The following is a 26,104-nucleotide window of genomic DNA, read 5'->3' as shown; positions in this document are numbered from 1 at the left end:
TGGCCCAACCTGTATATATAGCAATAACATATTTTTAAACTAAGAGTTTTTTAAAGATCACAGATATTATCTTAAATGGAAGTGAACTGTAGATTTAGGACTGGAATAAGATTTAGAAATAAGTTTCTCCGGAGAGAAGCCTATGTAACACTTATTTTAGAAGAAATGACAACAAACTCTACAATAACTAGATGTAGATCTAGTTTCAAAGGGCTGATCAAGTACCGTATATTTACGGAGAGGACAACCAAGTGATCACTTCAGCGCAGAAGACGATAATGGGCAAGAGGCACAACATCAGTAGTGTGTGGATAAGTTCAGAATTTGGGTCTGATGGGGTTGCATTAGGGTAGTCCATGCATTTGCGATGACCAGTGTGTCCAGATGGTGCAATGGTCAGCGCATCTGCCTTGTAAGCTGGAGACCTGGGTTCAAATCCTGGTCCAGCAACAATTTTCAACTATCCCCATTGATTTAAATCAATGCCCAATGGCAGCTAATGTCGTTAATTTCTCTGTGCCTTGACTCATCAAGAGCCTGAGGAAAACCAGCTTCTACTGAGTGAGGTGGAGTGTGGGGCGGATGCCAAATGATATGTCGCTTGAGGCGAAAACCCTTCTCGAACTGGTCCTGCTGGCCAGTCTAACTTCAGGGTATACCTCAGCCCGGAAGGAAAACTGTCTGTAACACGGTAAGTGAACGCAATTAACTTCCCAAAATGAGATTTTCACTCTGCAGCAGAGTGTGCGCGGATGTAAAACTTCCTGGCAGATTAAAACTGGGTGGCAGAGGTAGACTCAAACTCGGGACCTTTGCCTTTCGCGTGCCAGTGATCTACCTACTGAGCTACCCAAGCACGACTCACAACCGTCCCTCACAGCTTCAATTCTGCTAGTACCTCGTCTCCTACCTTCCAATCTTCAGAGAAACTCTTCTGCGGAACTTGCCCGCGAAAGGCAAAGGTCCCGAGTTCGAGTCTCGGTCCGGCATATAGTTTTAATGTGCCAGGAAGTTGCATTTATCTTTGTTTAACAACAATTTCACACGAATACTGGCATTATTAATAAAGACCTGTTATTGAGTGACTATGTATAAGATAGACATAGTGAACTGTTGCCTTCATCATGTGCCGTTGGCCGGCCGAAGTGGCCGTGCGGTTAAAGGCGCTGCAGTCTGGAACCGCAAGACCGCTACGGTCGCAGGTTCGAATCCTGCCTCGGGCATGGATGTTTGTGATGTCCTTAGGTTAGTTAGGTTTAACTAGTTCTAAGTTCTAGGGGACTCATGACCTCAGCAGTTGAGTCCCATAGTGCTCAGAGCCATGTGCCGTTGGACTTCGACATCGGATTGGAAACAAAAGAGATGTTCAAATGGTTCAAATGGCTCTGAGCACTATGGGACTTAACATCTATGGTCATCAGTCCCCTAGAACTTAGAACTACTTAAACCTAACTAACCTAAGGACAGCACACAACACCCAGCCATCACGAGGCAGAGAAAATCCCTGACCCCGCCGGGAATCGAACCCGGGAACCCGGGCGTGGGAAGCGAGAACGCTACCGCACGACCACGAGATGCGGGCAAAAAGAGATGTATTAGGTTGGTGCAAGTTCGTAGCGTTTTTGTTTTGCATGTTGGTATTCTGGTTGCTATAGATTTATTTATGGATTGTCATTTTTTATCTGTAGTTCACTATTGTCTTTGAGTTCACTTATTGCCATCTTGTCATTTGGAGATAGTCAATGGAACTGTGGACGTAAGAAAATGGATTGAAAAGTGGAGACATCGGACCATTTCCGACATATCCTGCTGTTTTAGTTCATAGAGGGGGTACAGCAGCGGAGGCAGCCATAAACATTTGATCCTCGTGTGGAGATAATGCCACTGGGCAGGGCACGACAAGAAAATGGTTTTCTCGTTTTTACTCTCCACTTTCTCGTAGGCGTTTGGGGACTGACGAAGATCGTTTACACGCAGTAATCCACAATGATCCACTTCAGAGTACTCGAGAACCGGCAAATGCGATGAACTGTCATCATTCCATCATCATGCGACATTTGCATGCAATGGGGAATATTCAAAAATTGAGTCTATGGGTATCGCATGCTCTAAGCCAAAATCACAAAAATCAGTGGGTTGCATAAATATGAGTATCTCTACTTGCTCATCGTTAACTGGCTCGTGAACAACACCGAGCGATCTTCTGCTGTATCGGAAGATAAGGAAAAGAAAGGAATGGTTGAGCCCAGAGAAAGGAGCAACTTCCTCCACAAAGGCATGCGCATAACGACAACAGATAATGTTATGCATCTGGTGGAACAGCGACAGTGTAGTGTACTACGAATTGCTTCCTCGACGTGTCAGCATCAATGTCGACATTTATTGTCAACAACAGAGACGTCTTGCAAACTCAGTCCAAGAGTAATGACCAGGGAGATTGTGCAGTCCAAGAGTAATGAGCGGGAAGACTGCGTGAAGTGATGCTACTCCACTATAATGCCTGCCTGCTTTTTGCTAGATTGACAAAAAACGCTGTACAGGAGTTGGGTTAGGAAGTCATTCCGCACCCACCTTATTCACCTGATCTTGCACCCTCAGAGTTTCATGTTTTTCTCTTTATATCGCACAATCTTCAAGGAACTTCCTCTCCGGATACGGCTCGACGAGTTCATTGGCTCAAATGACATGATTTCTACGGTCACGGATCTAAAAGCTACCCCAGCGTCAGCAGACTCTTGAAGGCAGTGAAGGAAAATGTATTGCTGATGACAAAAGTCTCCGTTATGTTTATCTGTTGTGTTTATTAAACTTAAAAAAAGAAAAGACACGAACTTATGCACCAACCCAATATTTGGTCTGTCAGCTTATCAGTCCATATTCGAGCATCATCGGTTGTTATCTGAATGGTCTTCCGTTTTAACTCTAGGCACTTATTCTGGTACCGCGCCCCGCGGAATTAGACTCTGCGCCAGACGGCATGGAGGTCGAAGACCCCTAGAGGTCCCTGCACCATCACGCCGTGAGCTGTGGCGACGCACGCCTCCTGGCCCACATTTAGTGTGAGGGCGCCACAGTGGAACACGTAGTCCTAGCGGCCAATAGCGGCGGCCCAGATCATGTATTTAAGCGCCTGCCACTCTCTCAGTCAGCCAGATACGGATCCTCTAAACCTCCCGTAAACTTGATCCTCCTCACCCACTTGTCTCTCCCTCCCACCCCCGTCCGCTGCTGCGCCTGTATTCCCACATCCCACCTGCTCTCGATCTCTCCATTCTCCATACCCTCTCCCAAGGTGGCTTCCACCAGCTCCCCCTCCCTGATGATGCCCTCATCCCTTCCATCTACCCGTCCTATCAACTTTGATCCTCCTCTTCCACATCCTGTTTTTTTTCCTTAGGGCACACTCTCTCCCTTCTCTCCCTCCTCCCTTCCTCCCCCTCCTCCCCCCGGGCTTCCCCTACCCCACCATACCTTCTTTCCTCCCCCCATCTCCTCTGCCACTGGCATCTACAGTCTCCCCTCTCCCTCCTCCCCCACCTTTCCGCTTTTGGCAGGTCCCCGGACTAGTACACGTCCCGTGAACATTCACACGCCAGAGATCATCGCCATCGGTTCTGTGTGTGTGTCTCGTTGTGTTAGTGCTTCAGTGTTTTCGCCGCCCACGCTCCATCGTTCACGTGTGTCATCTCAATCATCAGTGTTAGTGTACAGTGTTGACAGTTTTTTATTTTTCTACGCCTGTGAATGGCTTCGTGTTTTTTTGCTCTTGTGTCTACCATTTTTGTCCACCGTTATGTTTTGTGTTTCTATGTCTTCCTTGTTTCTATTATTACTGTGTCTGTGGCCGAAGAGCAGCGTACTATTGCCGCTGCCGGCCCACCTTATTAATGTAAGGTGTTGAAATAAGAATAAAAAAAAAAGCTCAGCCAGCCAGTCTAATCTTGCGTGCGTCTGTGGACTTATCGCCTTGCCTTAGACAGTGTCTTTACTTTCTTGTTTTGTGTATGAATGGACGTGGTTTTCTTGCGATTCTGTTGTTTCGATCATGTTGTTGTTAGTTAGGTCCTTCGTTGGTCGTGTCCGTCCTCTCCCGTTGTTCACGGGCCGATCCGTGGGTCCCGCCGCGCTTTCCGTCCCGTCAACCCCGCGACCGTCCGGTCACAGTTAACAACATTTTGCCGACGAGGATGCGATGCGCGGCGGGACCCACGGAGCGGCCCGTGTACAACACAAACGGGAGAGGACGGACACGACCAACGAAGGACCTAAATAACAACAACAAGATCGAAACAACAGAATCACAAGTAAACCACGTCCATTCATACACAAAACGAGAAAGTAAAGACACTGTCTAAGGCAAGGCGATAAGTCCAGAGACGCACGCAGGATTAGACTGGCTGGCTGAGCCTTTTTTTCTGTATTGTTATTTTGAACACCTTGTACAAAGGTGGGCTGTCAGCAGCATAATACGCTGCTGTTCAGCCGCGAGTGATACAATATAAAACATAATGGGGGTACAGATGATACAATACAAATGGCGGGTAAAAAAAAAACTGTAGACACGAAAAACAATGTACACGAAGCCGTTCACGCTGGACAAGGAAAAACACTAAAACCTGTTGACACGGCGCACAAAACACGGACGACTGCGACGGCACAGGTGAACGGTGGTGGCGTGACGGCGAAAGAACACTAAACACAAACACGAAGGCGCACACACTAGACACTGATGGCGATGATCTCCAGCGCGCGAATGTTCACTGAGTGTGTACGAGTCCGGGGACCTGCCAAGAGAGGAGGAGGGGGGGGGGGGGGGGGAAGGGAGAGGGGAGAGCAGAGATGCCACGGGCAGGGGAGCTGGCTGAGCGAGAGGCAGGCGCTTAAATACATGATTGGGGGCACCGCTATTGGCCGCTAGAACCACGTGTTCCATTGTGGCGCCCCCACACTAAATGTGGGCCAGGAGGCGCAGTCAGAGACCTCTAGGGGTCTTCGACCTCCATGCCGTCTGGCGCGGAATCAAATTCCTTGGCGCGCGGTACCAGACTTACATTGCCCTCTTGGAGTTTGTTTTTCTTTCGATGTAGTCCGATGGTCGGCCGACATCGGATCGGTTCGGATCGGGCGATGTAGGGATGGAATGCAGACGTAGCCTTAATCTGTCTGGAGGTTTGGAAGATGTTGGGTTTACCATGCAGGCGACGACGGGGTCCAGGTCGATCTTGATGGTCTCGCGCACGAACATGTCGTCCTCGAGTATCTTGCTGATCTCGTCGTGAGCTGGCAGCGTGTTCTCGTTGGCGTCCCAGGTGAAGGGCAGGTAGACCAGCACCGTGCACTTGTGCAGCGCCCAGCCGATGCGCGCCAGCCGCCGCGCCGCCGCCGCGCGCTCCGCCTCCTCTGCAACGCCAAGGGGGGAGCTCAGGGCCCGCTGACGTGGCCGGGTGTGAAACCAGACCCAGAAGAAGGCCGCTGCAACCGTGGCCGAAACGTTGGTTTTTCTCCAGCAGTAGTTGTATACAATATGACGCAGCACCATACACAGAAAACTTTTACGTCGACTGACACTGGCCGCGAAAGCCTAGGCAATTATACGATCGTTTTTATTGTTTCAGTTAACAACTCGAAGCAACTAAGTCTACTGGAGCGCCCCTGGTGTTTTAGTCCTGTACTGACGAAGAGCACACGGCAAGTGCCATAACCCGAGTTCCCAGGTACTTCGCTGCGTGGAGGAGGGGTCAGTGTCTCGGCTTATCTGTATATACTTGACCGTTTCTGAGAAAGCGACTGTCGAAGTTTTTGACGTACTCTATGTGCCTCTCTAGCGAGTACCTAGTACAAAGGAGTTCGCGGCTCAGTAGGTAGCGTAGCAGCTTCACACTTTTGTACCCTTGTTTGAGACCCAATTTTTTTTTTTTTCATTTACCTACCCACGTCCATAGGAGATTATTAACGAATGTTTTCCAATGTATACTGGAATAATTCTGTTGTTATTCGTCTATGAACTGTATGGTGTATGGATTAAAAACAAAAAGTAATTAAAGAATGGGAAAATTATTTTAAATTGTTTTCGGTGAAGTTCCTGTGGTGTATCTTGATTCATAATCAACTACGAGCGCCAGTTTTGGGAAAAGTGATCGGATATGCTTGGTTTGCCGCGAAATTACTGCTAACGTGTGAAATCTTCTGCCGAACGAGATTCATGCAAAGAAATGTCGCTCTGGCGAACCTGCCTTCACGCTATGCTCGTATTTTTCAGAATTTTTACATTTCTAATGCTTCTACGATCGGTATCCTCCAAGGGAGTGCACCATATCTTCCTGAAGAATAAACATAAAAACGAAATCAAATTAGCGTATGGCGTCATCGTTGGTCGGGAGGCCCCACCCGGGGAAGTACAACCCCAAGTGCAAGTCTTCTTTCAGTCGACCCCACATTGGGCGACTTGCTCGCCGGTGATGAGGATGAAATGATGATGACGACAACACAACACCCAGTCCCCGAGTGGAGAAAATCTTCAACCCGGCCGGGAATCGAGCCCGGGGCTACTTGCATGGGGGGCAAGCACGTTACCACCTAGCTAAGCAGGCAGACAGCATAAGAATACAATATAAGAACTGAGAACTGATGTAAGGATATGAAAATTTACCTTGAAAATACCATAACACACACGTATGGCACTTATTGTGAAACCTAATTCTAACTTTACAATTAATATAACGCTCTTGTATCGGCCAGCTTGATAACAAACGTTCCCGTAGTAATCTTCTACAGACTAGAGAAGAAAAAATGAAAAAAAAATTAAATAAATAAAAACAATAATAGGGTTTCGAACACGGTACGCAAAAGTTGAAGGCCGCGACGCTAATCACTGTGACAAGTTAGGCTGAGCTTATCGTGCGCTAGAAGGCGGGTCCACGCTGAGCGCTCCAACCATCTCCATCTTTAGAGTTAGTACGACAGATGTTTTGGTTTGCCCCTGGATTGTACCGCAGCCAATACTGATGAAATCCAACCGCGCATTAGGAGGCTCTATGAACAGTGTTTTTATTGCTTTACAATTTTCTATTCATGCTCATGCATGTAGACATTGAATGAACAATTATCTGGGGGAAGCAATAGGTTTTAGCATCGCCATTCACCATTCGTCAATTACTTGTCGATCAGGAATCAGCAGCCGCGCGGGGTAGCAGCGCGGTCTTAGGGTGCCTTGCCACGGTTCGCGCGTCTCCTCCTGTCGGAGGTTCGACTCCTCCCTCGGGCTTGGGAGTGTGTGTTGTTCTTAGCGTAAGTTAGTTTAAGTTCGTTTAAGTAGTGTGTAAGCCTAGGGACTGATGACCTAAGCAGTTTGGTCCCAGATGAACTAATCACAAATTTCCAAAATTTCAGGGATCAGCAAAATGGTGCAAATGGCTCGAAGCATTATGGGGCTTAACACCTGAGGTCATCAGTCCCCTAGACTTAGAACTACTTAAACCTAACTAACCTAAGGACATCACACACATCCATGCCCGAGCCAGGATTCGAACCTGCGACCGTAGCAGCAGCGCAGTTCCGGATTGAAGCGCCTAGAACCGCTCGGCCACAGCGTGTGGTGGATCAGCAAAGAAAGCATCACATTTTCATTCGTTCATTGTTCTGTCCCTGTAGTCTCACATGTTGGTCTTGACCAGGATTAACAAGAGTTAGCAAAGAGCATTTTTCTGTCTGCCAAGTCACAAGAGACATACTGGAGCATTGATGCACGCCTCTTCTGGGTGAGACAAGGCGCTAGCATTCGTGGAAAATGGTTCTCCGTGTTCAAATAGCATTACGTTTGAGTTAAAACTCGTGATTTCGAAGTTATTCACCATCTTCTTTGTCAGGAGATGATTAACTGCCAGGACCGGCGTGTGTCTCTTATATAGCAGTGGTCCACTGGTGAAGTGACGTGGCAGTAAGCCGGATGTTCACCAGTAAATTCACAGTGACGGTGGGTATAATGTTAGTGGATCATGAAGCTTGGCGCTACAAACGGGGCGATCGCAAAGGATAAACATTAAAACCTCGATTCTAAAGGAAAGCAGTATTTCTGGGGACGGTCTCCATTCTCTGTGAACCGCGCAAATATGAGAAAGTGGGACAGAGGCGGACCTAGTCTCTTCACTTTTCATTTCTAACGTTTGCGCGTGCAAATCGCGCGAGCCAATGATTTTATTCCGTCAGTAATGAAGTAGACCACTACTATATGAGAGACACTTATCGGTCCCAGTAGTCAACCACTTCCTCTCGGTGTAGATGGTAAATATCTCCGAAAGCTGAAGTTGTAACTCAAAACCTGATGCTGCAGGATGGAGCCACGGAACAGTGCGGTTGCAACTGTCCCAAGTAGCACAGACAGAGCTTTATGTGGAGAAGACTGTATGAATTCCCAATCAGAGGTCTTATACATCAACAGTTCCGATCTCTGCTGGAGAGAACAGCTGCTTGCTCCTTTTTGTCACAGTACACACACACACACACACACACACACACACACACACACACACACACTCACCTTTCTCATGCTGCTTCCTTTGTTCTTCCTCCACTCGGATGTCCTCTCTCCTCTGTTCCTCCTCTGTTAGTTTATCCCACGGTATCTGCAACGACACAAATAGAATGTCAGTTTGCGATGTGAACTTGTCATCATATTGTTAAGTAATCTCCAACTAATTTCGAATTCGAACTGAGAAAAGAGGCCAAAGAAGACATTCGATTTGAGTCCCTGCTCAAATATGTACAGACCAATATTTTTAAACGTGAAATTTATCAGAAATCTTTTTAAAAGTAATTTTATGGTTTCACTTATGCACGATAGATTAAAAAATATATACGCTGATGAGTTAAAATATTATGAGAATCTGCTATACAGCACATTCGTTCACCCTTGGAATGCAATACAGCAGCGATTTCGTGTCGCATGGATTCGAAAAGTCCTTAGTAGGTTTCATTAGGTATGTGACACCACGTGTGTATGCACAGATCACGCAATTCATGTAAATTAGGGACTGGTTGTTTGTGAGCACGAAGCTGGTGTTCGATAGCATCCCAGATCTGTTTCAAAGTATTGAGAGGAGGCGAGTTTGGTGGTCAAGACTTCAATTCATTACCCTGCTTCTCAAACCACTGCAGCATGATTATGGCCTTGTCACACTAATAGTTATCCTGCTGATAGACGCCACTGCCATTGGGTAAAACATTAAGTCTGAAGGGATGCAGGCAGTCTGCAATAATGTTCACGTACTCCGCAGCTGTTGCGGTTCCTTTGATTAGTGTCAAAGATCCCATGTAAGCTCAGAGGAATGTCCTCATAGCATAATAGTGCACCCATAGTCTGCATCCTTGAAACGATGCAGCTGTTCGCCTGGATAACCGCAAATCCGGAAACGTCCGTCCACCTGGTGTAACAAGGAACTTGATTCATCCGACCACGAGACACTTTTCCAATGACCCACTGTAACGTAGCAAATTATTACGAGTACGAATCCGAAGAAATAGTATTAAATATTAATCGATCTTTTTCACACTTATTGTACCAAATTCTATGTATAAGACAACCATACGGCTAAAATTTCAAATCAGTAGCTTCAATACTTTTGGAGATATAAATTTTTACCTAAAACACGTAATAAGGGTGGCGGCATTGTGAAACCGAGTTACATACTGTAATGTATTTATCTACAGCAGTGGTTCCCAACAGGTGGTCCGCGGACCCCCAGGGGTCCGCGAGCTATGCCAGAGGTGTCCGCAAGATGCTATTAAAATAAATAAAAAAATATATTAAATATATTTCGTATGATAATAGATTTTTTGTTTTGGCCGCTTCCTGCATGAGCAGAGCTTTAGCGAACGCTAACTTCTACGTCTAGCGTCTTCCTAGAGCCAACTGACACTAGCACACTCTACTAGAATTAGATAGAGGCAAATAGTTCTGCTGTATGCCGTTAGACTGCACGCGCTGCCTCTTTGCGTTGACAACTGACAGTCACTTTACACAGAAACTCGCATTTCAGACGACAATCGGTCATTGTTGCCAGTGCTTTCACAGACCGTGTTGTTTACATATTCAGTATTCTGTATGAAAACAGTAGTGTTTGTAAAGTGTTATTTTTCACGGAAGGTGCAGTTCGCGAAGTTAAAAATGGACCTTTGGTCGATGAGGGGGGTCCTCGAGAAAATTTTCTTGGGAAGCCCTGATCTACAGTATCAATTGAAACCACAACCAAGAGGATAGGTGCGCATAATCCCATTTTCTGGAATTTTCTTTAGTTTCATTACCACAGATTTCTGACGTAATTAAAAATACTTTAGAAAATTATTATTTCATTGTGTTTTGGAGAGATTGAGAGAGTGAATGGAGGACATACGTAAAGTGAGAATGTGACATTTTACTAAACTACGTAAATGTATGCGTGAGAAGGCTGTTGCTCAATAGGTGAATTTGTGACATACGAGGTGCGACAGTAAAGTAATAAGGTTGATGTGAAAAAAAAATGTTGCTTACCGTTTTAGACAAGTTTAGAGTTGTCTCCTTCAAAGTAGTTCCCTTCTGATTGCACACACTTTTTTCCAGCGCTTTTGCTATTGATTGTAACATTTCTGGAACTCATCTTCTGTAATATCCTCCAAGACCCTCGTCACAGCTTTTTGAACATCTTGTGTTGTTTGAAAATGTTGTCTCTTTACCGCTGTTTTGACTCTTGGAAATAGAAAAAAGTCACACGGAGCGATATCTAGTGAAAAAGGTTGCTGTGGTAGTACTCCGAAATTTGTTTTGAGGTTAAAAATAGCTGTACTGACAGAGCAGCATGGGATGGCGCATTATCGTGATGCAGAATCCAATTATCAGCCATGTTGGCACGGACACGAAGAACTCTTTTACAAAGTCTTTCTAAAATTTCTTTGTAGTAATATTGGTTAACTGTTTGTTCTGGAGACACCCACTCTTTATGAACAATTCTCTTGGAATCAAAGAAGCACACAAGCATGCGTTTCACTATTGACTTTGACATGCGAGCTTTTATTGGTCAGGGTGATCCCTTTGATCACCATTGCGAACTTTGGCGTTTTGTCTCTGAATCGTACTTAAAAAGCCAACTTTCATCACAAGTGATAACACGGCTCAACAATTCTGGATTGATTTCGGTTTGCTCTAACAGATCGGCTGCCACATTGTTCCGTGTTTCTAGCTGTTGTGGTGTGAGATTTTTGGGGACCGCTTTTGCACAAATCTTTCTCATACTATGATCTTCAGTTATTAGACGAACCGTTTCTCGATTGATGTTCAGTTCTTCTGCAGTCATTTTCACGGATAATCTTCGATCAGATGGTACGAGTTCACGCACCCTGGCCAAGTTGACATCCGTCCGTGAGGCTGATGGTCGTCCTCTGCGGTCTTCACCTTCAACATTCGTTCTGCCTTCACTAAACATTTTATGCCAACGAAAAACTTGAGCTCTTGACATAACATCCTCTCCAAAAGCCTTCTGAAGCTTACCGTAAGTTGCCGCCGCGTTTCCACCCACTTTAACGCAAAAAGAAATGGTATACCATTGTGCAATATTATGCGGTTACATTTCCGTGATGAGAGACACGTGTTAACTTATTACAGCACAACTCACAACTCAGCAGTTGCATCGATGTGCTGCTTGGACTAGAAGCAACTTATAGACCAAGGTCAAAGATATTGTGCCTACACAAGCCTGAAGGGTTGCCACATCTCACAAAGAAAATCAGTCTCATTACCTTATTGTCGCACCTCATATGCCAGAGTGAGCTTGATTTTATAAAAGGTAGCCAGAAGGGGCAAAGAGTATTAAATTTATTAGTAATTTATATTGGGGAAAGGAATCGTATTTTTTCATTAAATTTTATTTAGTTTCGGAAGTACGAGATTTGTAGTCGAGATTATGCGTGGTAACCCGATTGGCTGACATTAATATCACAAGTACAGAAGTTCTAGAGATGATCTGTTGGCTGCTTAACGTACTAGCCAATAGGAATTCAGCATTTCCCGCTCGTTTGAGTAGGGCTTTGTGCCTCCGACTATGACTCGATATAGTCGCTTGGGAGCCGTCTTCTGGTAAATGGCTCTGTTAACCCCGTGCCGGTCGCATGGGTCTGACAGACCAGACAATTCCAAACATGCTCTACAGGAAATAGCCGGTGTCGAGGTAATGTAGTGACCTGAAGTCCGGTGGGCCTCTCCCTCTACTCGTCCTGTTAAAGCGGAAAACCTCAGCACAACTGTAGTTCTCACCCTGCTGGCTAAGTGTTCTTATCTTTGTTGAGTTTTCATCTGCGGGTCCCCCTGACCTTCCTTGTCACAGTAAGTTTTATTTATTTTTCCTTCTGACATGGGAACCTCCCCATCGCACCCCCCTCAGATTTAGTTATAAGTTGGCACAGGGATAGGCCATGAAAAACTGAACACAGATCAATCGAGAAAACAGGAAGAAGTTGTATGGAACTATGAAAAAAATAAGCAAAATATACAAACTGAGTAGTCCGTGTCCAAGATAAGCCACATCAAGGTACGTGTACACTGATGAGCACCGTGGTCCCGTGGTTACCGCGAGCAGCTACGGAATGGAAAGTCCCTGGTTCAATCCTCCCTCGAGTGAAAAGTTTTAATTTTTTATTTTCAGACAATTATCAAAGTTCATGCACTCAGACATGATCAACTTCGCTCTCCAAAATTCCAGGACATGTTCAGATTTGCTTGGACACATGCAGGATTTGACGGTCTACACACGGAAAAACTTGAAAACGTTAAAAACGTATGCTTTGACAGAGCACAGGGAAAACTGTGCGACTGTGAAACTTGCATTCATTTGTTGCAGTTTATGTGACAAACTCTTATGTCTTCATCACTTTTTTGGGAGTGATTATCACATCCACAAGAAAACCTAAATCGGGCAAGGTAGAAGAAACTTTTTACCCATTCGCCAAGTGTGCAAGTTAGGTGGATCGACAACATATTCCTGTAATGTGAAGCACATGCCGTCACCAGTGTCGTATAGAATATTTCAGACGTGTTTTCCTGTGGAGGAATCAGTTGACCTATGAATTTGCGATCAAATGTTTTCGGTCCCTATTGGAGAGGCACGTCCTTTCGTCTACTAATCACACGGTTTTGCGGTGCGGTCGCAAAACACAGACACTAAATTTATTACAGTGAACAGAGACGTCAATGAATAAACGGTCAGATCGTAACTTTGCGAAAATAAAGTAAGTAAAATTTTTACTCGAGGGAGGACTCGAACTAAGGACCTCTCGTTCCGCAGTTACTCACTCTAACCACGGGACCACGGCGCTCCTAATCTTACATAGTCCTTGATGTTGCATATCTTGCACTTGGACTACTCAGTTTGTATAATTTGCTTATTTTTTCATAGTTACACACAACTTCTTCCTGTTTTCTCGATTGATCTGTGTTCAGTTTTTCAAGGCCTATCCACTGTGTCAATTTATAACTAAATCTGAGGGGGGTGCGATAGGGAGGTTCCCTTGTGAGTAAAATATTGTTATCAAATCGATTATTGACATTATGTAAGGCATTTATTGCGTAATAGGACTCCTAAATAAGCCCTTGAGGCTCAGGGGTCTATCAGACCCACGCAACTAGTCATGTTACTTTTCTCACAACACTTTTGTTTATGCATGGAGACGTCAACAAATTTTTCTTTTGCCTTTTTAGGTATGGACAGGAACGATTTATATTACTGCCTGAGCACGACGATAGTGTACGACGAATTCACACGATGCTCCTCGATGATCTTGCTGAGCTGGGCTTACGCAACACCCCTAAGTTCGAGTGTGAGAATGAATTTGAAGATGAGGATTCGGAAAGTGTGGCGAGCGACGACTATTTAGAATCGAGGGAGAAACATCTGACACGGAACAACATAATTCCTCGGACGAGGATGACACTGGCGACATTCTTCTTGGTCGTGATGGTGAAAGTATATGGACCAAGAAAATTCCGCCTGGAAATAGGACAACCCTGGAAAGGAACATTATTACACATTTACCTGGTGTGACAAGACAAGCACAGCATGATACGACCCATTTAGCCTGTTGGGAACTTTTCTTTGAGGCCGACATAATAAATACTATAGTTCAGTGTACAAACTTCCAAATTAGCACAAAAAAGATAAGGATGCGAAGGATACAGACTTGTAGAATTGAGGGAATTTGTGGGCTTGGTTTGAAAAAACTGAATCGCACTAACCGAAATATGGCCTACGATACAACCAGTGAGGAATTTACCAGAGCAGTGATGAGCATGCAGGGGTTTAGATTTTTATTACAAAATTTACGATTCGATGATAAACGAACTCGTAAAGACAGAGAAAAAGGTGATAAATTAGCTGCAATTAGAGAACTTTTAGAACAAATAGCTGGTAATTTCCAAACGTGCTATATTATTGGGGAATATACTACAATTGACGAAAAGCTTGAGGCTTTCAGATGAAGATGCCCTTTCAAGCAATATATATCTTCGAAACCCTCCAGGTACGGTGTAAAGATGTTTGCACTTACCGATGCACGGTTGTTTTATACCCTCAATTTGGAAATTTATCCTGGAAAACAGCCACCTGGATCCTTCTCGACTGGCTGGTCTCCACATGAAGTGGTGATGCGTGTGACGAAGCCTATACACAATACCGTCACAAATATTACTGTGGACAACTGGTTCAATAGCTTTTCACTGGCGGAAGAATTTTTGAATAAATGGTAGATAACGGTTGGGACAGTAAGAAAAAACAACAGAGAATTACCATCTGGAATTGCAAATAAACAAAATTTGTATTGCACCCAATTTTTGTTTGATGACACAAAAACTCTTATTGCATATCAGGCCAAAAAAAAAAAAAGTTATCCTCTTATCTAGTATGCATGATGACGCTGTGATTGAAAGTGAAACAGTCGCCAAAAGGCTGGAAATAATTTCTTTTTACAATGTCACCAAATCTGGGGTTCACATAGTGGATAGGATATGTAGTTCTGTGAATGTAGCCAGAAATACTCGACGTTGGCCAATGACCGTTTTCTGTTCATTGCTTAATGTTACTGGAATTGGTTCAAATGGCTCTGAGCACTATGGGACTCAACTGCTGTGGTTATCAGTCCCCTAGAACTTAGAACTACTTAAACCTAACTAACCTAAGGACATCACACACATCCATGCCCGAGGCAGGATTCGAACCTGCGACCGTAGCAGTCCCACGGTTCCGGACTGCGCGCCTAGAACCGCGAGACCACCGCGGCCGGCTACTGGAATTAATGCAATGGTAGTGCACAGTTCGAAAAAAGATTCTCTTCCCAAAAAAGGCGTACCTTTTTGAAAGAACTTGTTTTTGGTCTTGTTGCTGAGCAGGTGAAACGGAGGAAATACATGCAACATCTTCCCAGGCAACTTTGATCATCGATTGGAAACTTATTTGCAATACTGTCCACAACCATCGAGTAGAACCAGTTCTAAGACAGCGAACCAAGGAAGGAAAAGATGTTACGACTGTTCGAGTAATATTGATAGGAAAACGGACTACCAATGTATGAAATGGCAAAAGCACATTTGCATAAAGGATCATTCCATCTTCGTTTGTAAATATTGTTATAATTACTATTTAGAAGTAAATAATAAGTAAAGATTGTTCAAACGTGAAGCATACTATTAAAATTTGTTCCTCATTTATAAAGATTGTTTATTAGTATATATTTCCTATAACATTTCTTTATAAATATAATTGGTAAATACATGTATTATACATATTATTATATTGAGTTTCGTTTTATTGTATTCTATAACGGTGGTAAACATATGAGGTGACTTAGGAGAACTAAATATACAACATTAAACAGCTAAAATGACTCTCGGGTCTGTGAGGCCCGGTGCGACCGCTCCCGCAACCACGAGGAGCGCGACATTGCCGGGTTAAACCACGCTGATCACATTTGTACCAAACTGTAGAAATTCGCGCGTTTGATCAGTTCTCGTGTCGTTGACAAAAAGCAACTACAGTATTGAGTATTTAGTGAAAGTTTGAACTCTGTGAGTGGTTTATTTTAGGAGATATTCGCGTGTAAACATTTCATGTTGTACATAAACTCCGCGCGGTGTGTTTCGTGCAGATTACGAGACATTATGGCGTGCACTTCTTTACAGGGAGTCTACTGAACGACTGAAAGTATTAACTCGCAAGCAGTCGTGAGTCAGTGACTGTTCAGGACGTTCAGAATATCCGGTCGGACTAAATACCTGCTGCCTGTTTTCGGGCACGAACTTGTAATAGAGCCCGTCAGTTACATTGCATTAATTGACGTCGGGGTATTAAATAAGGACTTGACAGTCATTTTCAGTGTTTTAAAGACAAAAATCAACTTAAAGGAAATTTGAGACATTTTTTCAAACGACTCATGCAAGAATCACGAACACTCGATAGTGTAACTAAGTTTCAGCTGCTGCCCTTGGACTGGAATTATGTGACCATTGCGTAGTAGGTATTTAGTCGACTTTTCGTCAACGCTGATTCTGTTGGCTAAACTAGTAGCTACCATTGCAGAGAGAAGGGACAGACAATCTGAAACCTATCCAGGTTGGTGGACCAATTATTTGAAGGATAGTGAGACACCGATCCACCCCGCCGCACCAAGACAGAAACTGATGCTCCTGTGCCCACTGCAATCCCAGTTGACGACGGCGTTGGGCCAGCAAGGCAACCGATAGCGGTCGTGTACTGTGGAGCCCCGTCTTGAACAACGTGTGCCGAGCACTGTGCTCCCAAACACTCGCGCCTGCGCCAGCGGATCCGCCACGGTCGCCACCTACACTCCTGGAAATGGAAAAAAGAACACATTGACACCGGTGTGTCAGACCCACCATACTTGCTCCGGACACTGCGAGAGGGCTGTACAAGCAATGATCACACGCACGGCACAGCGGACACACCAGGAACCGCGGTGTTGGCCGTCGAATGGCGCTAGCTGCGCAGCATTTGTGCACCGCCGCCGTCAGTGTCAGCCAGTTTGCCGTGGCATACGGAGCTCCATCGCAGTCTTTAACACTGGTAGCATGCCGCGACAGCGTGGACGTGAACCGTATGTGCAGTTGACGGACTTTGAGCGAGGGCGTATAGTGGGCATGCGGGAGGCCGGGTGGACGTACCGCCGAATTGCTCAACACGTGGGGCGTGAGGTCTCCACAGTACATCGATGTTGTCGCCAGTGGTCGGCGGAAGGTGCACGTGCCCGTCGACCTGGGACCGGACCGCAGCGACGCACGGATGCACGCCAAGACCGTAGGATCCTACGCAGTGCCGTAGGGGACCGCACCGCCACTTCCCAGCAAATCAGGGACACTGTCGCTCCTGGGGTATCGGCGAGGACCATTCGCAACCGTCTCCATGAAGCTGGGATACGGTCCCGCACACCGTTAGGCCGTCTTCCGCTCACGCCCCAACATCGTGCAGCCCGCCTCCAGTGGTGTCGCGACAGGCGTGAATGGAGGGACGAATGGAGACGTGTCGTCTTCAGCGATGAGAGTCGCTTCTGCCTTGGTGCCAATGATGGTCGTATGCGTGTTTGGCGCCGTGCAGGTGAGCGCCACAATCAGGACTGCATACGACCGAGGCACACAGGGCCAACACCCGGCATCATGGTGTGGGGAGCGATCTCCTACACTGGCCGTACACCACTGGTGATCGTCGAGGGGACACTGAATAGTGCACGGTACATCCAAACCGTCATCGAACCCATCGTTCTACCATTCCTAGACCGGCAAGGGAACTTGCTGTTCCAACAGGACAATGCACGTCCGCATGTATCCCGTGCCACCCAACGTGCTCTAGAAGGTGTAAGTCAACTACCCTGGCCAGCAAGATCTCCGGATCTGTCCCCCATTGAGCATGTATGGGACTGGACGAAGCGTCGTCTCACGCGATCTGCACGTCCAGCACGAACGCTGGTCCAACTGAGGCGCCAGGTGGAAATGGCATGGCAAGCCGTTCCACAGAACTACATCCAGCATCTCTACGATCGTCTCCATGGGAGAATAGCAGCCTGCATTGCTGCGAAAGGTGGATATACACTGTACTAGTGCCGACATTGTGCATGCTCTGTTGCCTGTGTCTATGTGCCTGTGGTTCTGTCAGTGTGATCATGTTATGTATCTGACCCCAGGAATGTGTCAATAAAGTTTCCCCTTCCTGGGACAATGAATTCACGGTGTCCTTATTTCAATTTCCAGGAGTGTATCTTGCATTATAGAGGGGGCAAGCCTCCGACCTTCACACTTTGCGTCGAGGCGTGGACGTCCAGTACGTTATCGCTTATTAGTAATTTCCTGTCTTTCAGCCGGTTCCCATAGAAGCTCACGACGGTATCTCGCGAAGAGCCGAGCAGCTTCGTCGTTTCCGTGCGCTAGTCCCCTCATGCCGACACATAACAACCTGCCCTTTGTTACAGTAAATAACAGATTTCAGCTATCAGTCGTCCTTTTGAAATTTTATTGGCAGATCTAGATTTCAGCTAGAAACTAGCCATTCTCAATGCTAAGAATACAACAGGTACATAGATGATGTCATAAAAAGTTGCAATTATTGGCTTAACTCGTATGGTTCGTATATTACATACCATTATCATTTTTGATCAATGCATGTAATGCCTATTGGTCGGGCTTCATTCACAGTTCATTGAATACGGAAGGCAGAAGGCGGGTTGTGTGGAGAACACCTCTGTTGGTTACATGGCGCCCTCTATGTGAAGTGCATATAAACCTCAATGGAAGTAAACCACTTCAAATTTAATTACATAAAATGGAACATAAGTAAAATTCTTACATTGTGGTCCGACTTATTTCATATTTATCATCAAGTAATAAAATTTCCATGTTGACTCCTTGTGAGTCCGTTATTATTATTAAAAGATTTAAATTACGTCAGGTGGGTGAAACTTTTTTTAAAAAACATTTTTTAAATTTATAAAACACTGTAAGACACGTGCTGTATACATCTATTGGTTGATATGGCTTAAATATATTGATTTTTATATTATATTTCCCATTATTAAAACATAATAAGTATATAGTTCGTCATATTTTCTAAATAGTTCATAGATGGGGCGAAACATCAGTCAGATGGATGGTTATTACAATTTGGCTATTCCGCTATAGATATAGAGGTTGCTAACCTCTTTCTTCCTTAAAGCCGATTTTCCTTGTACATGTAAAACAACCAATATATGGAATTGCTGTTAATAATACTGTTTATGCATCTGACCTAACATATCATGGAAGAAGTTCTGTTGGTTCAGAATTGTACTCATCGTACTCGAATAGTATAATGCAAATGGTTGCTACATATGGGCAAGACTGTAGGCGTTACCTCCCCACAACACCGTCCACACTTCGCCCTACCTCCTCCACCGCTCCGATAATCCCCTTCCGATTGCGCGTGGCGGAGTTGCCATTGGTCACCACCGCCAGATCCCCGTCCGGCTCCAACCTCTCCTTCCCGACCCCACCGAACACCTGATCCTTAGTCTCTTCTTCCCCGGCTTTACCGTTACCTGCGCTACTATCTATGTCCGCCCTAACGCCCCTATTCCCTTCGACTTCCTCTCCCACATTGACCATACTTTCTCCTCCTACGTGATCGCCGCCGACCTCAATATCCATAGTCGTTCCACCGCCCAGTTATGGCGGTGGCATCGGTTCCTCTCCTCCCTTCAAGGCGACCTCGTCCCCATCCCCCAGCACACCCGTCCCGAATCCAACTCCACTCCTGATGTTATCCTTTCCTCCCCCAACCTTCTTCGCCACATAACAGTGGATGTCCTGGAGCCTATTGGTAGCGACCATCTCCCTGTCCTCCTCACCGTTTCAGACAGTCGTCGCCCCCGCCCTGACCCTCGTAATGACCCTCCCCCTAAGTGCATCCATGACTATTCCCATGCCAACTGGAATGCCTACCGGGATATCCTTTCCACCCAGGTAGATAGCCACCCCTTCACCTACCACCACCCTGACGATGTAACCCATGCCGCCTCCTTTCTCCAGCAGACCTTGTCTGAGGCCGAGGAGGCCCACGTCCCTACTGTCGCCGTCCACCCGCACCGTCCTACCTTACCCCCTCAGGCCGTCCTCCTCCTCCGTGAATCCCGCCGTCTCTACCGTGCCTTCCTCTGCACGCGTGACCCGGACACACTACAAGGCCACCGGCAACTCCAGCGACACATTCGTAATTTGCTCGCGGCTAAGAAACGCCGGGACTGGCGACAGACAAGCACCCGTTTAAATGCTACCCTACCTATCAACTCGTCCAAGTTCTGGTCAGCCTTCCGTCGCCTTACCGGAACTAAACCCTCCCCCTACTATCCTCTTCACCATTATGATCACCCCTTCCCTGACTCCTTTAGTAAGGCCAATCACTTTGCCTCTTACCTCTCCGATGTCTTTTCCATCCCCGATGATCCCCAGTTCGATTACTCCCTCTTCCCGGATGTCTACGATCGAACCGACACGTCTGTCCCTCCCCTCGCTCCTGGTTTCCAGTACTTGGACAATATTGCACACACGGAACTCAATGCCCCTATCCCTACACAGGATCTCATTGCTACACTCCGCACAAAACGCAACACCGCTCCTAGTCACGATCGTGTCACCTACCTTCACCTTCGTGAAGCTCCTGTCTCTTTCCTCTCCACCCTGGCCCGGCTCTACAATGTAGTTCTGTCCACCGGTTACTACCCCGACCTGTGGAAAACCTCCCGTATCCTGATGTTCCTTAAACCTGGCAAACCGCCGTCCGCCGTCTCCTCCTACCATCCCATCAGCCTTACCTCAGTCTTCAGCAAGGTCCTGGAATCTATCCTCAACCGCCGCATCCACCAGCATCTCCGCCAGCACCGCCTCCTTCCCGTTACCCAGTGTGGCTTTCGGCCGTCCTTCTCTTCTGACGATCTTCTCCTTCACCTCACTGCTCTCCTTTCCGACCAGCTTAATTCCTGTCGCTCTGCAATCTTCCTCTCCCTGGACCTCGAACGAGCTTATGACCACGTATGGCATTCCGGTCTCCTCTTCAAGCTCCAAACCTTCGCCCTTCCCATTAACTACGTCTGTCTGATCGGCTCCTTTCTCTCCCAACGTCCTTCCTACGTCACCATCCATAACACCGACTCCTACACCTTTTTCCCCTCCGCCGGTGTGCCCCAAGGCTCCGTCCTCTCCCCCCTTCTGTACCTTTTGTATACGGCGGACATGCCGCCGCCGTCACCCCCCATCCACCTCCTCCAGTTTGCCGATGACACCGCCTTCCTTGCCCTTGCCCCCACCCTGCAGCGCTCCCAACACCTTCTCCAATCCCATCTTGACCGATTCACCGCTTGGTGCAACCAGTGGTTGCTCAAGGTCAATCCCTCCAAAACCCAGGCGATCATTGTAGGCAAAACCACCCCTTCCTTCCGCCTCCTTGATTTCTATCTCACCATCTATGGCCGTCCTATCGCCCTCACTCCCACCCTTAAGTACCTTGGCGTCACCCTCGACCGTCGCCTCTCCTGGACTCCCCATCTCTGGACAATCCAAGCCAAGGCATGCTCCCGACTCCGTCTCCTCAAGCTCCTTTCTGGCCATACGTGGGGTCTGGACCCCTCCACCATCCTCCACACCTATAAATCCCTCATCCGCCCTATCCTTTGTTACGCCCATCCGGCCTGGATCTCTGCCCCCCCTACCTTTTATAAATCCCTCCAAATCCTTGAACGCCATTCACTCCACCTCACCTATCGCATCTGTCTCCCCTCCCCCACGCGGATCCTGTATGATCTCATCTCCTTCCCCCACCTCCTCCTCTTCCTTGAAAGGATACGGATCCTGTACACCTCCCGCAAACTCGATCCTCCTCATCCGCTTGTCTCACCCATCCTCTCCCACCCCCGCCCGCTGCCGCGCCTGTATTCCCACGTCCCACCCGGTCTCCATCTCTCCACCCTCCTTACCCTCTCCCAAGGTGGCTTCCGCCAGCTCCCCCTCCCTGATGATGTCCTCCTCCCCTCCATCTACCCCTCCTATCAACTTTGATCCTCCCCCCCACTTCCTGTGTCCTTTCCTTTAGGCACCCTCCCTCCCTTCTCTCCCTTCCCTTCTCTTTCCTTTTCCCCCATCCCCTCCCTTCTCCCCTCTTCCCCCGGGCTTCCCCTCCCCATTCCTCCCTTCCCCCTATCTCCCCTGCCCTTGGCATCTGCTCTCCCCTCTCCCTCTCCCACCACCCCCTCCTCCTCCCTTGGCAGGTCCCCGGACGCGTACACGGTTAGTGAACATTCGCGAGCCGGAGATCAGCGTCTCGTGTTCTGTGTGTGTCGTCGTTTTGTGCTTAAGTGGTTCAGTGTTATTCGTTTTTGTGCACCTACATTCACGTGTGACACTATTCGTCTCTGTCCAAGTATCTAAACAAATTTTATCTTGGACTCTACGCCCGTGAACGGCTCCATGTATTTTAAAAAGTGTTTGTCTCCGTTTCTATGTCCACCATGTTTTTTCTCTCGATGTCTTCATTTGTATCTTGTGTGTTTCTCTGAGGCCAAAGAGCGGCGTAGCATGCTGCTGCTGGCCTGCCTGTTAACAGGTTTGAAAATAACAATGAAGAAAAAAAAATGGTGTTACCTCGTCCCCACTCCTCGCCTGGGCCTCCCCTCCCCTGTCCCTCTACTCCTCCTCCCATCTCCTCAGCCATTGGCATCTTTGCTCTCCCCTCTCCCCTCTCTCCCCTCTCCATGCCCCCCTCACCCTTCTTCCCCTCTTGGCAGGTCCCCGGACTCGCACACGCTACGTGGACTTTCGCGCGCCGGAGATCATCGCCATCAGTGTCTCGTGTGTGTGACGCCGTTTTGTGTTTTTAGTGTCTGCCGTCACGCTTCTACGTTCACTTGTGCCGTCGGATTCATCAGTGTTATGTGCGCCGTGTCAACGTGTTTTCCGTGTCGTTATCGTCGAGTGTGAACAGCTCCGTGTTTTTTGTGTCTCTGTGACCACTATTTTTTTTGCCCTCACTATGTTCATTCTGATTCTCCATTCTGTGTTCTGTTATTGTCAACACTATGGCTGAAGAGCGGCGTAGCATGCCGCTGCCAGCCTACCTGATTGTTCAGGTATTAAAATAAAAATACAGGGAAAAAAAGGTGTTACCTCGTTCCCTCCATCGTAACCGACCGAGGTGATCTCCACACAGCCGCCTTCTGCAAACATTAGTATTCAAGAACTGTGAACGAAGCCTGACCAACAGCCATTACATGCATTGATCAAAAATGATAGTGGTATATAACATACAAACCAAATGAGTTGCCGGCCGCGGTGGTCTCGCGGTTCTAGGCGCGCAGTCCGGAACCGTGGGACTGCTACGGTCGCAGGTTCGAATCCTGCCTCGGGCATGGATGTGTGTGATGTCCTTAGGTTAGTTAGGTTTAAGTAGTTCTAAGTTCTAGGGGACTGATGACCACAGCAGTTGAGTCCCATAGTGCTCAGAGCCATTTTTTTTAACCAAATGAGTTAAGTCATTAATTGCACCTTTTTATGACATCATCTAACTATGTAACTGTTGTATTCTTAGCATTGAGAATGGCTAGTTTTTAGCTGAAATCTAGACCTGCCAATAACATATCAAAAGGACGACTGATAGCTGAAATCCTTTATTTACAAGTTAATAACAGTCGTTGCGTGTAAACAGCCTCTGAATGGAGGGCAACCTTTGTTACAGTGTCTGATGTCAAAGTATTTGCCCATTTGCGGCCTATATTGTAGCGAGAAGATTCCCCTGTTCGTCTCTGTTCCGCTTACAATCTTACCTTAGCACGCCACGCGGTTGCAGTGCCACCAGGCAGCATTTACTATTTGCTGGTCACAGTGTTGCACTCGGCTAGACTCACCGGGTGCCTCCTTGCAGTTCCCGCCTCCACGGCCGCCTGAATCTCGAGCTCGGTCACAATGAGTCTGCGCAGCTGCGGCGCGTTCGCCCCGAACATGAGGTTCACCAGGCCACCGCCCTGCCGACACGGCAGCCAAATAGTGGTGAGCAAGAAATCGCATATCTGTTATAAATCACATTGACTGAGAAATCACAGATATCACAGTAACAACTATACATAATCTAGTTGCGATTTCAGTCACAATTAGAGTAGTCATTAATATCTAACGCCTTGTGCCATCTGTTGCCCGAATTTCGCACTTCTCCCTGTGCGATTTCAGTGACGAGTCGCAAGTAGCCATCTAGAAGGTTGGACCCCCTCCTTTGAAAGCAAAGCCTGGGCTACTCTCAGGGTGGAATCTCCGTCTTCGAAGATTGTGTCTGTCTGTCGGTCTGTCTGTCTGTCTGCCCGCCCGCTGCTCGCTGCTGTAGCTGTTCGTCCGTCCGCCTGCCTGCTCGCCGTCCATCGTCGTCCGCCGTCGCCGCCGCCGCTGCCTGCTGTCCGTCCGTCTGTTCGTCGCCGTTCGTCCGCCATGAGTACTCTCACCTCCACTGTCATCTACACCTCCCCCTCCCCCTCTTCCACAGTCACTTCCTGGATTGCCGCCCCTGGCCTTCCTCCTTACACCTCACCTCCACTTCCCCCACTTACCCATCCCCCTATCTCCTCCCCTGCTGTATACCCACACCTCTACACCCTTCCTCCAGCCTCCACACCCTCAACAGCTCCCACTACTACCCCCACCTTCACGTACACCTCTGTTGCCGCCTCTGCTGCCACCCCTCAGGTGGTCGGCTTCCCCTCTCTCACCCACCCCGTCGCTTCGTCGTCTGCATCTCCCACACGCATCGCGTCGCGATGAGCCACCATCGCCACCACTGAACCGGCTGCTTCTCCCGGCACCTCCACTATGCCACAGGGATCTGCCAACCGCCACCTCCCTCTCCTCCCCGTCCCTCTCCGCTCCTCCCAGCCTCCGGTCTCCAAAAAACCCCAAAAGCGCGTCATTACCGACTCTGCTCCCGCCACTTCCCAAAAAAAGTCAGCACAACCTCCCCCTCCTCCTGTCGTCTCCATGGACACCACCCCTCCTCCAGCCACCCATACCCCACCCCAGCCCCCACCCTCCACACCTTTGTCCTGTCAACTCCCGATCCTAAGTTCCTCAATGCTCGTACCCTCACTGTGGAGATATGAAAGTACTTACCTGGTGCTCCCATCTCCCAACTCATTCCCTGCAGGGACTCAGTCCTTATCAAGTCCCCATCCCCATCCTTTCTCACGGACCTCCTCCGTAAACTCCCACGAGTTTGGCCACCACGCCTCACTTGACACCCTTCCTTTCCGCTTCCACTCCTCGTCAGCCCCAGCCTCCCCATCACCCCCCCCCCCCCACCTGCACCGCTGTGATCACCAAGCTCAGCCCGGTGATTAGGTAGGATGAAGTGTTGGCAGAACTGAACTCCCACCTGGACTTGGAAATCCGCTCTGCCCGCCGTATCCACAATGCCTCCTGTCCCACCTACCTCATACCGGTCTTCTCTGAGTCTGCCCCTCCATTGACCATCTCCTCACCCAGGGTGCCGTGATATACCACCGTCGCCACCCTGTTGAATACTCCAAATCCCCTCCCCAATCCTACCGTTGCCAGCCGTGCCTGATGTACAATAACCACCTGACTCCCAACTGCAAAAACTCCCCCACCTGTCCCCATTGCAAGGCCTCCCACTTTCTTAAGAACTGCCCCAACCTTGCTGCTCCTCCTTCCTGTAATACCTGCAATGGCCCCCATCCCACCTACTCCCACAAGTGTAAAGCTAAACCCCCTCCAGCCACCCCTGAGCTTACAGTCACTGTTCGTCCCGTTGATCCCCCTGTCCATCCCAACAATTCCCTCTGTCCACCCCCCACGGCCGAGGACATCATCCGGTTCCTTACCGTTGTACTCCAAAACATTCACCCTTTTCAGTGCCCCCACACCTTCCAACAAATCTCCCTTGCCGCTCGCTCCGTTTTTCACCTAAACACCTTCACCACTTACTCCCACAACCAAGCCCACTTCACCTTCACCTGCCTAGTTTAAGCCTCTTCCCTTCTCTCTCTTCCGCCCCTCCTTCCTGCC

At 47.7% G+C, this 26,104-nt stretch overlaps 1 protein-coding gene across 1 annotated transcript in view; it reads right to left on the bottom strand.

The window, feature by feature from the left end:
• The window catches only part of LOC126252621 (protein enabled homolog), a 149,313-nt gene that overhangs the window by 50,877 nt on the left and 72,332 nt on the right, over positions 1-26,104 (bottom strand). The window contains exons 3-5 of the mRNA XM_049953522.1: positions 23,944-24,060; positions 8,537-8,621; positions 5,192-5,400 (exon numbers count right to left, since the gene is read on the bottom strand). Coding sequence (XP_049809479.1) covers positions 5,192-5,400; positions 8,537-8,621; positions 23,944-24,060 — 411 coding nt within the window. The remainder of the gene's footprint in view (positions 1-5,191; positions 5,401-8,536; positions 8,622-23,943; positions 24,061-26,104) is intronic.

Source organism: Schistocerca nitens, chromosome 4 (genome assembly GCF_023898315.1).
Source record: "Schistocerca nitens isolate TAMUIC-IGC-003100 chromosome 4, iqSchNite1.1, whole genome shotgun sequence".
Taxonomy (NCBI): domain Eukaryota; kingdom Metazoa; phylum Arthropoda; class Insecta; order Orthoptera; family Acrididae; genus Schistocerca; species Schistocerca nitens.
Note: the sequence above shows the minus strand (reverse complement) of the source record. Positions and strands in the feature narration are given on the sequence as shown.